This window comes from Bufo gargarizans, chromosome 7 (assembly GCF_014858855.1).
Source record: "Bufo gargarizans isolate SCDJY-AF-19 chromosome 7, ASM1485885v1, whole genome shotgun sequence".
In the NCBI taxonomy this organism is placed as follows: domain Eukaryota; kingdom Metazoa; phylum Chordata; class Amphibia; order Anura; family Bufonidae; genus Bufo; species Bufo gargarizans.
The window spans coordinates 169,885,446-169,899,669 of record NC_058086.1 but is presented as its reverse complement, the minus strand read 5'-3'; the positions used below and the strand labels follow the sequence as shown (position 1 = coordinate 169,899,669).

Here is a 14,224-nt window from a genome sequence, read left to right as displayed (position 1 = left end):
TAGCAGTGTCATCCACAGATCCCCCACTATATAAAAGTGTCATCCACAGACAGCTGGACTTTTCTTCCCTGTTGTGGTTTTAGGTATTGGGTAAAGTATCGCAGCATTTCTAAGCGTACTTATGTAAATGTATCGTTGTTATAGCTGCCCCCCCTACTTTTGTCCTGGCCCCCAGTGTGCCCCCCCAAAATTTTAAAGCTAGAGACGCCACTGCACACAACGGTCGTGTGCATGAGGCCTAAGGCTGGATCTCCCCGGCTCCCGTAGAAGGCAGGTCCTGATGCTGTGCAAGGCATCGGGCTGCCTTCTGAGACTTCGAGTCCCTGCCAAAGAAGCGCGGGGACTCGATGTGTTCAACGACACAAACCCCTTCTATGCCGCGGTCAGCGGCATAGAAGGGGTTAATCCACAGCGATCGCTGATACGGGGGGTCACAGGACCCCCCTCAGCATTGGCCTATAGTGCCTGCTGATTGATTTCAGCGGGTACCCAGTTCCGAATACCGCCCGCCGCGCGGCGGTAATCGGAAATACACAGGGCATACAAAATAAAAATAAAAATACTTAAACAATAAAAAAATAAACATCATGGGCATCGCCTTGTGCGAAAATGCCCATACTATTAAAATATAACAATATAAATGGCATACGGCAAATGGCGAAACGGGGAAAAAAATAAAAGCAGCCTATTTGCCATTTTTTGTCACTTCAACTACCCAATAATTTTTTTTTTTAAAGTGATCAAAAAGCCGCACACACTTCAAATTGGTATCACTGAAAAGAATAGATCGTCCCTAAAAATGAGCCCTGTACACATAACTATAAAAAAGTTATAGGGGGTCATAATAAGGTTATTAAAAATTATTATTTATTTTTTCCTTAAAGGTAAAAAAAAAATATTTCAGTATTAAAACACAAGAAAAATTATACAAGTGCGGTATCGCTGTAACTGACCTGGAAAATGAAGATAACAGGTCAATTTTACTGCATAGTGTACAGTGTAAAAAAAGAAAATAAAAACCTTTATCAGAATTGCGTTTTTTCCCAATTCTACCCCATTTGGAATTTTTTTTACCGCTTCCTACGACATGGTATGCAACCGTGGTGCTATTAGAAAGTATAATTTGTCCCTCAAAAAATAAGCCCTCATAAGACTATGTGAATAGAAAAATAAAAAAGTTAGGGCTATGGGAAGGCGGGGAGTGAAAAACAAAAATGCTAAAATGGAAAATCCCAGGGTCCTTAAGGGGTTAAAATCTAGACGTGTCAGGCAAATTCCGAGTTCATATTTGGAATCAGCGCGCTCATTTTAGTATAAATCCCATGTTTATCCTTGTTGCGCGGTGATAGGTCAAGAATGAAGGAGAAAGGACTGGCGGAGCAGCGGCGCCTCGTCCCTATTCATCAGGAGAGTCCTCGCTGCCGTCCGAAGGCCTGAGTGCGACATAGAGGAATCGGCGGCACGTGTCCAGGGGGTGACGGTCAGCAGCTCAGGGGGCGTATCAGCTCTGACCGCGGCCAGCCATGTGGACGCTGCTGATAAGGCTCGTTATGGTTCGTAGCTACATTCTCATGAAACGTACTGAGAACGCAACGCCGAGATCAAAGGAACGTCTCGTAATCACACCGCGAATCCTACATTTGTAACTAGAGCATGAATTTAATGTACGTCCCCGGGTAAGAGGGAAATCACCAGACTGGAGGTGCGGTGTATTAAAGGGGACTGCAGTTTTATGGAAATAAATCTTAAAGGGATTGTCCGATGATTTATGTGAAAAATAAACTCATAGCACATATATAGTACATGAGAGCCTCTTACTAACAAAGCTAAACCGCCCTGCACCTCCCATGGATCCAGCGATCGCCCCATTCACTGTACCAATTGCTGTGCTAGAGTTATATCAATCTGGCAGCTCATGGGTGTGCCCTTTCTTCTGTAGCTCATGGGTGTGCCCTTTCTTCTGTAGCTCATGGGTGTGCCCTTTCTTATGCAGATCAGGGGGCAAGTCCTTTCTTCTGTAGCTCATGGGTGTGCCCTTTCTTCTGTAGCTCATGGATGTGCCTTTTCTTCTGTAGCTCATGGGTGTGCCTTTTCTTCTGTAGCTCATGGGTGTGCCCTTTCTTCTGCAGATCAGGGGGCGAGTCCTTTCTGCTGTAGCTCAGGGGGCAAGTCCTTTCTGCTGTAGCTAAGAGGGCGAGTCCTTTCTGCTGCATCTCAGGGAGTGTGTTCTTTCTACTGTAGCTCAGTCGGCATGTCCTTTCTGCTGTAGCTCAGTTGGCATGTCCTTTCTGCTGTAGCTCAGGGGGCATGTCCTTTCTGCCGCAGCTCTCCCGGTCACAGCTCAGGAGGCAGTTGAAGGATGGAACTTGTGCATCAGTCTGGACAGAGAAATAAGAAAAAGAACAGCACTTGGCTCTAAACAGATACCTTTTATTGAATTATTTTTATTGAATAACAAAAAGCATCCAGGTGCTGGTTTGAAAACTGCAGAACTAATTTTTGCCGGACATCACCTTAAATTATTGTATAATAAAACATTTTGCAACTTTCTAATATATTTTTTGTGTTTCAAGACCTCTGCTTGCTGCAAGTGAATAGAAATATTATTATGCCGAGAGGATGTACAGACATAATAGCTAAGGGTTTGCTACAAGTGTATCTAGTTTAAAAGTAAACACATCAGCAGCACAAATTTCTCTCCTCATCTGATAGTTTGTTGCAATGTATCAGTGCAAGTATCAGTCTGAAGTCCAGGCTGTTTAGCTCACAGAGGATTGTGTATACTTTATACACTGCAGGCAAACCATCGTCTGTACTAGAATTGTACAGCCTGTGGAGAATTTCCCATGCGCTGGCAGCAAGCAGAGATCTTGAAACAGAAAAAAATGCATGGTGTTGCATGGTCATAGCAGCCAACTGTACTGGAAACAGAACCAAGAAGAGGGTGATGCAGTGTGCACACAGTAAAATATAAGATCTCTGCTGACAGATTCCAAGGGCAAACTAGTAGAATTCCGAGTGCAGCTTTGGGTGTGACTGGAGTATTAAACAGGACGTAGCTGGAGAATGGACGAAGCTCTTGCGGATACAGACAGTGTGGTGGCTCAGTGGTTAGCTGTGGGGTCCTGGGTTTTATGCTACATGCACACGACCGTATGTGTTTTGTAGACCGCAAATTGCGGATCCACGAAAAAAAGGATGACGTTCCGTATGGCATCCGTTTTTTTTGCTGATCCATTGTAAAAATGCCTATCCTTGTCCACAAACTAGAAAACAATAGGACATGCACAATTTTTTTTGCGGGGCAACGGAACGGACATACTGATGCGGACAGCACACTGTTTTTTGCGGACCCATTGAAATGAATGGGTCTGCATCCTATCTGCAAAAAAACGGAACGGAAACAAACAACGTTCGTGTGTATGTAGCCTTTATCTGACAAAGGTCAACTTCTGCATGGAGGTTGTATGTTCTTACTGGGTTTGTGTGGGTTTCCTCTGGGTGCCCCCCCCCCCCCAAAAGCACATATTGATAGTTCAATTGTGAGCCCTGATGGCGACAGGTGCACTTGCTTGCGGATGCGATTTTCACGCTGCCCTATTCACTTCTATGGGGCCAGCGTTGTGTGAAAATGGCAGAATATAGAACATGCTGCGATTCTCACGCAACGCAGAACTGATGCTGCATGAAAAACAACTCTCATGTACACAGACCCATTGAAATGAATGGGTCTGGATTCAGTGCGGGCGCAATGCGTTTGCATCACGCATTGCACCTGCGCGGAATGCTCGCTCGTCTGCAAGGAGCCTAAGTTTGGCTCACTTGACCCATGAGGGTCCCAGGTCTTGAGCCATTAACTACATCCTTATTCTGTCCACGTGAAACTGGCCTATTATGAGGTCGGGGCGGCTCTGAATGTCCACATGAGGATCTTGGCATCACGGAGAAAATTGATACAAATGTCCCCACATTTCCACGTGAATCTCGCACTGCGGCGCCGCTCACTTGAAGTCTCATTTTTCTCATGTCTCATTATATTTTATCCGAGGCGTCGCCATCGTTTTTGTTTCCTCCTCTTCACTCGCTGCACCTTTGTTGGCTTCGAGTGTAGTTTTTGGCAGACGCTGGTGTTGAAATAAATTAAAAACCCGAGTCTTTATGGTCGGAACAATATGCACCTGTTCCTATCCGCTTTCAAACGCGTCCAGCGTTCTCTACCGCAGTGTCACCGTGTCATTCAGCGGTGGAAGGCGCCATCTCAGTCAGCTCCATTGTGCATTCTCCTCTATGCCTGACACCCTTCCAGATGATGGCATGGACAGACTTAAGGGTCTGCAGGTCCATCTGGTGTGTATATGGCGGCATAAAGCGTCTTTATCGGAAGTATTTCATTCCCGGCAGAAGGTTGGAGTTGGGCACCAATTATATCCCTGACAACACGGATTTTTGCATGATGCTTCCGAGTGCAAATCCGTCTCCTAATCTCTTCTTTCCACACAGCTTATCGGGCGGCTTGCATTTCATTAGCTTTTTTGCAGCCAGAGGTGAAAAAAGAGTTGCAAATCTTTGTGCTGCTGCTGGTATAAAGCTATCTGGGTATATTGTAACCAAGCGAGCGAAAGAAGTCTCCATAATTACAGCCCTGTGTCGCCGCTATCTCTGAGCGCAGAACGCGCGGGTAAATGAGTTATCTGTGGCCTGTCACTTCTCTTGAAGTTCACACAACTAGTCAAGCTCTGAAATCCAAGGAGGCAGACGGACTAAGCCACACAGAATGATGGAGGAGGCAGAGCAGGGGGCCGCATATTAAGAGGAACAATGGCGCAGGGGTTCGGAGCGGAAGGTTGTCATGCACGAGAAAAACATGGAGGAACGCGAGGCAATATACAGGGAGTGCAGAATTATTAGGCAAGTTGTATTTTTGAGGATTAATTTTATTATTGAACAACAACCATGTTCTCAATGAACCCAAAAAACTCATTAATATCAAAGCTGAATATTTTTGGAAGTAGTTTTTAGTTTGTTTTTAGTTTTAGCTATTTTAGGGGGATATCTGTGTGTGCAGGTGACTATTACTGTGCATAATTATTAGGCAACTTAACAAAAAACAAATATATACCCATTTCAATTATTTATTTTTACCAGTGAAACCAATATAACATCTCAACATTCACAAATATACATTTCTGACATTCAAAAACAAAACAAAAACAAATCAGTGACCAATATAGCCACCTTTCTTTGCAAGGACACTCAAAAGCCTGCCATCCATGGATTCTGTCAGTGTTTTGATCTGTTCACCATCAACATTGCGTGCAGCAGCAACCACAGCCTCCCAGACACTGTTCAGAGAGGTGGACTGTTTTCCCTCCTTGTAAATCTCACATTTGATGATGGACCACAGGTTCTCAATGGGGTTCAGATCAGGTGAACAAGGAGGCCATGTCATTAGATTTTCTTCTTTTATACCCTTTCTTGCCAGCCACGTTGTGGAGTACTTGGACGCGTGTGATGGAGCATTGTCCTGCATGAAAATCATGTTTCTCTTACCTTGCAGACTTCTTCCTGTACCACTGCTTGAAGAAGGTGTCTTCCAGAAACTGGCAGTAGGACTGGGAGTTGAGCTTGACTCCATCCTCAACCCAAAAAGGCCCCACAAGCTCATCTTTGATGATACCAGCCCAAACCAGTACTCCACCTCCACCTTGCTGGCGTCTGAGTCGGACTGGAGCTCTCTGCCCTTTACCAATCCAGCCACGGGCCCATCCATCTGGCCCATCAAGACTCACTCTCATTTCATCAGTCCATAAAACCTTAGAAAAATCAGTCTTGAGATATTTCTTGGCCCCGTCTTGACGTTTCAGCTTGTGTGTCTTGTTCAGTGGTGGTCGTCTTTCAGCCTTTCTTACCTTGGCCATGTCTCTGAGTATTGCACACCTTGTGCTTTTGGGCACTCCAGTGATGTTGCAGCTCTGAAATATGGCCAAACTGGTGGCAAGTGGCATCTTGGCAGCTGCACGCTTGACTTTTCTCAGTTCATGGGCAGTTATTTTGCGCCTTGGTTTTTCCACACGCTTCTTGCGACCCTGTTGACTATTTTGAATGAAACGCTTGATTGTTCGATGATCACGCTTCAGAAGCTTTGCAATTTTAAGAGTGCTGCATCCCTCTGCAAGATATCTCACTATTTCTGACTTTTCTGAGCCTGTCAAGTCCTTCTTTTGACCCATTTTGCCAAAGGAAAGGAAGTTGCCTAATAATTATGCACACCTGATATAGGGTGTTGATGTCATTAGACCACACCCCTTCTCATTACAGAGATGCACATCACCTAATATGCCTAATTCGTAGTAGGCTTTCGAGCCTATACAGCTTGGAGTAAGACAACATGCATACAGAGGAGGATGTGGTCAAAATACTCATTTGCCTAATAATTCTGCACGTAGTGTAGGGGAAAAGTTTTCGGGAAAGTGTAACGAATATATCAATAAATCATTTTATAATTCAAGGTTCTGCAAAGTATCTTTTGTTTCACGTCCTGCATGCTGTCAGTGAATGGGATCAACCTGGCCAATCCGGCTGTTGTGAAACTACATCTCCCAGCAGGCTCCGTTCATTTCCATGGAAGTTCTAAGAATAGCTGAGCAAGTGTGCATGCTGGGAGTTGTAGTTTCACAGCAGGTGGCGTGCTGAAACTTGCTGACCCCCTGACTTAGAATATATCACAGTTTGATACAATGTATCCAGTCTGGAGCTAAACAGGTCAACATCTCTCCTGCCATCATAAATTGTTACAAAATGTATCAATGTGGGGGAAATGTATCAGTCTCCTGTCTGGGGGTGTTTATTTCACACAGGGCTCTGTAGATGGATGCAATTGTAACAAACCCCCAGCAGTGAGAAATATAAGGGTGCATACAAAGAAAGCACAATATAAAATACAAAGAAATGATAGCGGCAACCACTGATGTGACAACTAAATTTGCTTAGACTGGTTGTCAGTGAAGGTGAAGCCACATTGCCCATAGAAACCAGTCAGAATCAAGGTTCCACTTCTCTAACTCGGATTGGTTTCTGTGGCGACGCTGATACTTTTTCTCAGAGACACATTTGATAAATGAGGCCACGCCCACTCCAGAATTTGACACTGGCTGAAACGATCCTGAATTTTGGGACATAAAAGAACAATTTTACTAAAGAATTTCTCCATTGCTGAGCAAGTCTGTAGAGTCTGATTGTATCCACGGGTAAATATTCTGTGGGTAGAGACGCCCTTTAAGCTGATCTGTGAATCCAATGTGTGAGTCTTGGTCTTTTCTTAATTCTCCCCATCGCTTTTCTTGCAGATTGAAGACATGCAGTGGTCGAAATCAACGCACGAAATCCCGCCTTCCGTCTGCAGCTTGCCATGCAAAATGGGCGAGAGGAAGAAGATAGCCAAAGGCATGCCGTGCTGCTGGCAATGCGACCTCTGCGATGGCTACAAGTACCTGCTGGATGAGGTCACCTGTTACCGGTGTGATTTTAACATGCGCCCTAACCGCAACCGCACCGGCTGTGACCCCATCCCTATCATCAAGCTGGAGTGGCACTCCCCGTGGGCCGTGATCCCCGTCTTTCTTGCAATGCTCGGCATCATCGCCACCATCTTTGTTATGGCAACCTTCATACGGTATAATGACACCCCCATCGTAAGGGCCTCCGGGAGGGAACTCAGCTACGTCCTCTTGACCGGGATCTTCCTCTGCTACATCATCACGTTTCTTATGATCGCCAAACCCGACCTGGCCGTCTGCTCCTTCCGGCGCATTTTCTTGGGGTTGGGAATGTGCATCAGTTACGCCGCTCTCTTAACAAAAACCAACAGGATTTATCGAATCTTTGAACAAGGTAAGAAGTCGGTGACGGCTCCTCGGCTCATCAGCCCCACCTCGCAGTTGGCCATCACCTCCAGTTTGATATCCATCCAGCTACTGGGAGTTTTTATCTGGTTTGGCGTCAACCCTCCGAACACCATCATTGACTACGGGCAGGAGACGGTGGATCCGGCGCAGAGACGCGGCGTCCTGAAATGTGACATTACGGATCTACAAATTATTTGTTCTTTGGGATACAGCATCCTTCTCATGGTGACTTGTACGGTTTACGCCATCAAAACAAGGGGCGTGCCGGAGAATTTCAACGAAGCCAAGCCCATAGGTTTCACAATGTATACAACCTGCATAGTGTGGCTGGCTTTCATTCCAATATTCTTTGGAACGTCGCAATCAGCAGAAAAAGTAAGTGCGCTTCCTTCTTTCTAGATGAGATTGTAGGGGCGTGCACATTTATGCAATGCATTTATAATATAAGCAAATTGGCAATAGTTTCAACAGAAAACCTGCTACTGTTTTTTGTATACGGCTCCTGAGCGCGTCTGTCTGTCTCCATGGTAACAGACCACAAACAAGCCCTGCGTGAGAAGAGATTGACAGATGATGCAGGATCTGACTACACGGAGTTTGTAGTCTGTAACCACGGAGACACATAGGTCTGTGTAGGAGCTGTATATATAAACAAATGGAGATGTTTTAATGAAGACGATTTGGAAAAATTGCCTCCTTTTTAATTTTAGATGATAAAAATGGTTGCAAAAATGGACACTCCCTGTAATAAATTTGTTGGATATTACATGTGCATTTTGTAAGAATCCTGCTTACCAATAATACTTAGGGCGCCCCCTTCCGTTTTCTGTGCAGGAGCGTCAGACATCATGATTTCAGGTAAGCATTCCCTTTAATGGAACCCTCCCAACTTCCAAAATAAAAGATCCGCAGAACCCTTTATAGACTTCTCTCACTTAAAGGGGTTGTCCAAAATTTCCCAAAACAGCGCCACACCTGCGCACAGGTCGTGTGTGGTATTACAGCACGGCCCCATTCGCTTCATTAGAACTCGGCTGCAATACCGGACACCGCCCATGGACAGGTGTGGCGCTGTTTCTCCAAGGGCTACGACGGAGCACCAAGGCCCTTCATATTGGAAACTAGTAGCGATGTGACCTCATAGGCCCCATTCGCGAAGATAAACGGAGGCGCGTTCTGCCTCAATGATTGCATTTGACTTTTTGTTATGACTTTCACTTTTGTTAAAATGTTTTGGGAACATTTTCGCGGATTCGCCTCAGCGGCTTTCCACGCCGTTCTCTTGAAAAGACGGGAGCGAATGTATTTCTTCGCCATGTGATGAATGATTATGTAATGATCTCTCCTGGTAAAATAGCGGGAGGATTGTGAGCGCCGGAGCATCGGTGTATAATTTACTAGGACGCCGGGCGAACCCTCTTATTAAGTGATAAAAGGATCTCACGAGCGAACGTCAGGCGCTTTACCAATGGGATTCATATTATCGCCACGCTAAACGGCGACCATTTAAGCTGCCGTCCATTAGCACCTACCATGTAGTGCGGGAAGTGTCATGGCACTTCTTCTGCCTCGTTACACATGGGTGGGGGGGGCATACTGGAGGGATTGGCGCTGTCAGCGATCAGGGACCGCCCGCGCAGTCTCATCGGTCCTTACATGACCCTAAATAGTTTTATCCTGTAGAACTCAATGAGCTGAAGAGAAAAAACACATTTCCCGTAGACCGCGCAGCGTAGATATGAAAAGGCAATGAAAGAATAATTGTAAAAAAGTGGAACAAATGGCGATGAGAAACTGACGACGAAGAGCGAAAATGTGAAAAATAATCTGTATTGAGCCTCCATGTTTGATCTGCATTGTCATATGCAAGTATGAGGGGCCCTTATTGCTGCACGTGATGACATCATTCATGTATATTACTGTATATGATGACATCATCCATGTGTAATACTGCGGTTGATGACATCATTCATGTATAATACTGCGGATGATGACATCATTCATGTGTAATACTGTATATGATGACATCATTAATGTATAATACTGCAGATGATGAAATCATTCCTGTATATTACTGTATATGATGACATCATTCCTGTATATTACTGCATATGATGACATCATTCCTGTATATTACTGTATATGATGACATCATTCCTGTATATTACTGCATATGATGACATCATTAATGTATATTACTGCATATGATGACATCATTAATGTATATTACTGCATATGATGACATCATTCATGTATAATACTGCGGATGATGAAATCTTTAATGTATATTACTGTATATGATGACATCATTTATGTATATTACTGTATATGATGACATCATTATTGTATAATACTGCGGATGATGATATCATTCATGTAATATTGCATATGATGACATCATCCATGTATATTACTGCATAAGATGAGATCACTCATGTATATTACTGTATATGATGACATCATTATTGTATAATACTGCGGATGATGACATCATTCATGTACATTGTTGCTTGTGATGACCTCATTCATATACATTGTTGCACATGTTGACTCTATGATGTCATTCTTTATGGCGCCTCCATATTTACCATATGATACGTGATATATAGATATGAACTAGTCATGTGACTAGTATTATGGCTTCCCCTAATTGTGTATCTATGGTAGCCCAAGGGTCTTCAGCGCCCCCTGTTGCTGCTTTATTTGAACAGCATAGACCTCTTCTGCAGTACTTTATATCCAGTAGCATAAACAGAGGAGAGGGGGCCCCATCGCTGTGATCACAATGGGCCCCCACAGTCCTCTCACCCCCCACACCCTTCCTATGACCCCTGGCCGGTTCCTCGGCCCTTCCTTTTGCTGCATCTTTTGTTGCCACTCAATAGCAAAGGGGATGGGACCAACCTGGGTTGTGGCCCCTTTCTCCTCGGGCCCCATTGCAGCCACATAGTCACATCGCACAATGTTCATGTCACTTTGCAGAGAGCAGGCAGCGCGGTTATTTTTGCCGGTCTCCTCGGCGCGGAGTCGTTCACCATCACCCACCTTCTCCTCCATTAATTAATCAGGCTCCTTTGTAGCTATAAATTATGCACCGTCCTATGTCTTATGAACAAGCCACGAAGCCTTGGTAGATAAAGGAAACATCTCCCGACGTGCATCTGACGGTAGCACATACTTGGCGGACTATTAATTAGCCACGGTGGCACCGGATCAATAACAGTCAGTTCGACCATTAGACCTATTGTTGCATCTGCTTCTATTTTACCTTGTCAGCGTGATAAATGGGAGCGCGCCGTCAGGGGAAGGGAATACGGGGAGGTTTTTTTTTCCCTTTTTGCTGCAAAATCATTTTCATTAGGAGAAAGCAACCTGGCATCTGTTCCAGGCGAAATGAACATTGCAGGGATTAGCCGGAGAAGGGGGTGCTGGGGCGCAGGGGACGGGGGGCTGCAGGCAATTAGCATTTTGCAGAGGCTGGAGCGGGCTGGTAAATTGATCTTTGCCATGTCGTGGCGAGGAGTCGGATGTTGCCATCTACGCTCTGCGGGTAGAAACAGAACAATCTTTCTTATATTACGTCTATTGATTTTTTTTTTTTCTACAAACACACAACTTCACGGTTAGTTATTTAGTTCTGAACTCGCTGAATGATTTGTACCAGCGAAGTGGGATACAAGAACACTAACTGCTTATTTGTAGTCCAGGCAGGGGCTATGCTGGCTCATCTGCAGGGCGCACAGAGCTCCTGCGCTGTCATAGAAGGTCCAGGGTTGGCATTCACCCTCCTATCGGATATACCTGGCCTCTCCTTTCTCATGACGTGCCCATCAACCTTATCTGATGCCCCCCATGGAAACTCAGTGTTACATATTCTAAATCTTGCACTGGCAAACCAGGCACCCGCCTAGGGCGTCATCATTTAGGGGCGGTAAATGGAAGTGTATGAGCATGCTGCACTAATTCCATTCACATGCAGTGAACGCCCTGGGGGATTATTCTAGCTGAATTTATTATAAATAGCTTTTATGTGTAATGGTAACGTTCACACATCTCGCCAGCAGTCCTCGACGTTAGGCCGGGTTCACATCACCGTTCAGCTTTACGTTCTTCTAAACCGTCAGAGGGAAAAAATAAATAAATGAAAAAGCGGATCCGTTATTCTGAGCATCTGTTGTGCTCATTTTGCATCCTTTTTTTTGGTCAGTTCCATCAGAGATCCGTAATTTTAGACGGGAGATAAAGCCATGCATGCAGGACTTTTTCCTCCTGTCTAAAATAACGGATCTCTGACGGAACTGATAAAAACAAATGCAAAAACGGATACTCAAAATAATGGATCTGGTTTCTTTTAGCTAAACGGTGATGTGAAGCCGGCCTTACATGTGCGGCTTCTGCATCTATGACATGGAAGGCTCTGTGTCCGCACAGTGAAGGAGGCAGCTCTCTGTCCTCCTCTTCCAGCTGGAAGTCCCAGCGCAACTTAAAACACCAATCATCGGCTGAGTAAAATCCGGCCAATCAGCCCCTACTTCTCACATCCCTCGCAGCCAAGCCTTAGCATTCGGCAAGAACATCTGCGACAAGAAGGGACGTTGATTTTGATTGCCCAGAGGTAGTTGTTTTCTAAATGGAGGAATTTGCAGGGCAAATAAAGTACATTCTTGTAACTTGTCGGCCGCCTGCTGTAATCAAATACTAAGTAATTCCACCTTATGTTTTACTGCCCCTTTACATTTGTAAAGGCTAAACAGGAATATGGCTCAATACTGTTTCCCTGCTGGAAAAAGAAGAGTTAATAGGATTCCTGCTTCTGGTCAGTGTCAGGCGGAGCGGCAATTTCCCCCTGTAATTAGTGGTTTCCTTTCAGTGTGACTGGCAGGCTTTCTACCTGACGTGACAAGTATATTCATATATCTATGAAGCTTGACATCGCCTCTTATCGCTAACATTACACCCGGGTCCTTCAGGCCGAGCGCAAAAACCATAATCAAAAAAATAAATGATTCTTTTACCTTTCCTCATTCAACTCTTGACCGCTCGCTTCTAAAGGTCTCGGCTGTGAAGTGCATGTTCAGCGGCCACATTGAAATGACTGCTATTAAAGCAAAGCAACTAAATATCAGTCATTTATCAAAGCAATTTTCTGTTGCATTTTGTCTCTTGCAATTCAACAAACTCAAGTAATATGTTTTCCAGGCTGGTAAAGGAGAAGTGCGAGCGCAGTTATTGTGCGGCTAATGACCTTTCCATGGGCCCGGCGGTTATATATCTTCTTGTAAATGACAGTGAAAGATGGACCGTCAGTGCCAAGAGTAACATAATACTATATATTACTTGTTACATCCACTAGGGAAGTATAATACTGCCCCCTATATACAATAATAAAGCTACTATAATACTGCCTCTTATGTACAAGAATATAACTGCTATAATACTGCTCCTATGTACAAGAATATAACTACTATAATACTGCTCCTATGTACAAGAATATAACTACTATAATACTGCTCCTATGTACAAGAATATAACTACTATAATACTGCTTCCTATGTACAAGAATATAACTACTATAATACTGCTCCTATGTACGAGAATATAACTACTATAATACTGCCCCCTATATACAATAATAAAGCTACTATAATACTGCCTCTTATGTACAAGAATATAACTACTATAATACTGCTCCTATATACAAGAATATAACTACTATAATACTGCTCCTATGTACAAGAATATAACTACTATAATACTGCCTCCTATGTACAAGAATATAACTACTATAATACTGCTCCTATGTACAAGAATAAAACTACTATAATACTGCCTCTTATGTACAAGAATATAACTACTATAATACTGCTCCTATGTACAAGAATATAACTACTATAATACTGCTCCTATGTACAAGAATATAACTACTATAATACTGCTCCTATGTACAAGAATATAACTACTATAATGCTGCTCCTATGTACAAGAATATAACTACTATAACACTGCTCCTATGTACGAGAATATAACTACTATAATACTGCTCCTATGTACAACAATATAACTACTATAATACTGCCTCCTATGTACAAGAATATAACTACTATAATACTGCTCCTATGTACAAGAATATAACTACTATAATACTGCCTCCTATGTACAGGAATATAACTACTATAATACTGCTCCTATGTACAAGAATATAACTACTATAATGCTGCTCCTATGTACAAGAATATAACTACTATAATACTGCTCCTATGTACGAGAATATAACTGCTATAATACTGCTCCTATGTATAAGAATATAACTACTATAATAC

General features: G+C 43.7%; 1 protein-coding gene across 1 annotated transcript in view; it reads left to right on the top strand.

The window, feature by feature from the left end:
• The window catches only part of GRM7 (glutamate metabotropic receptor 7), a 264,556-nt gene extending 256,253 nt beyond the window's left edge, over positions 1 to 8,303 (top strand). Inside the window, exon 9 of the mRNA XM_044302450.1 lies at positions 7,347 to 8,303. Within this exon, the coding sequence (XP_044158385.1) occupies positions 7,347 to 8,303 (957 nt within the window). The remainder of the gene's footprint in view (positions 1 to 7,346) is intronic.
• Positions 8,304 to 14,224: the final 5,921 nt, after the last annotated feature.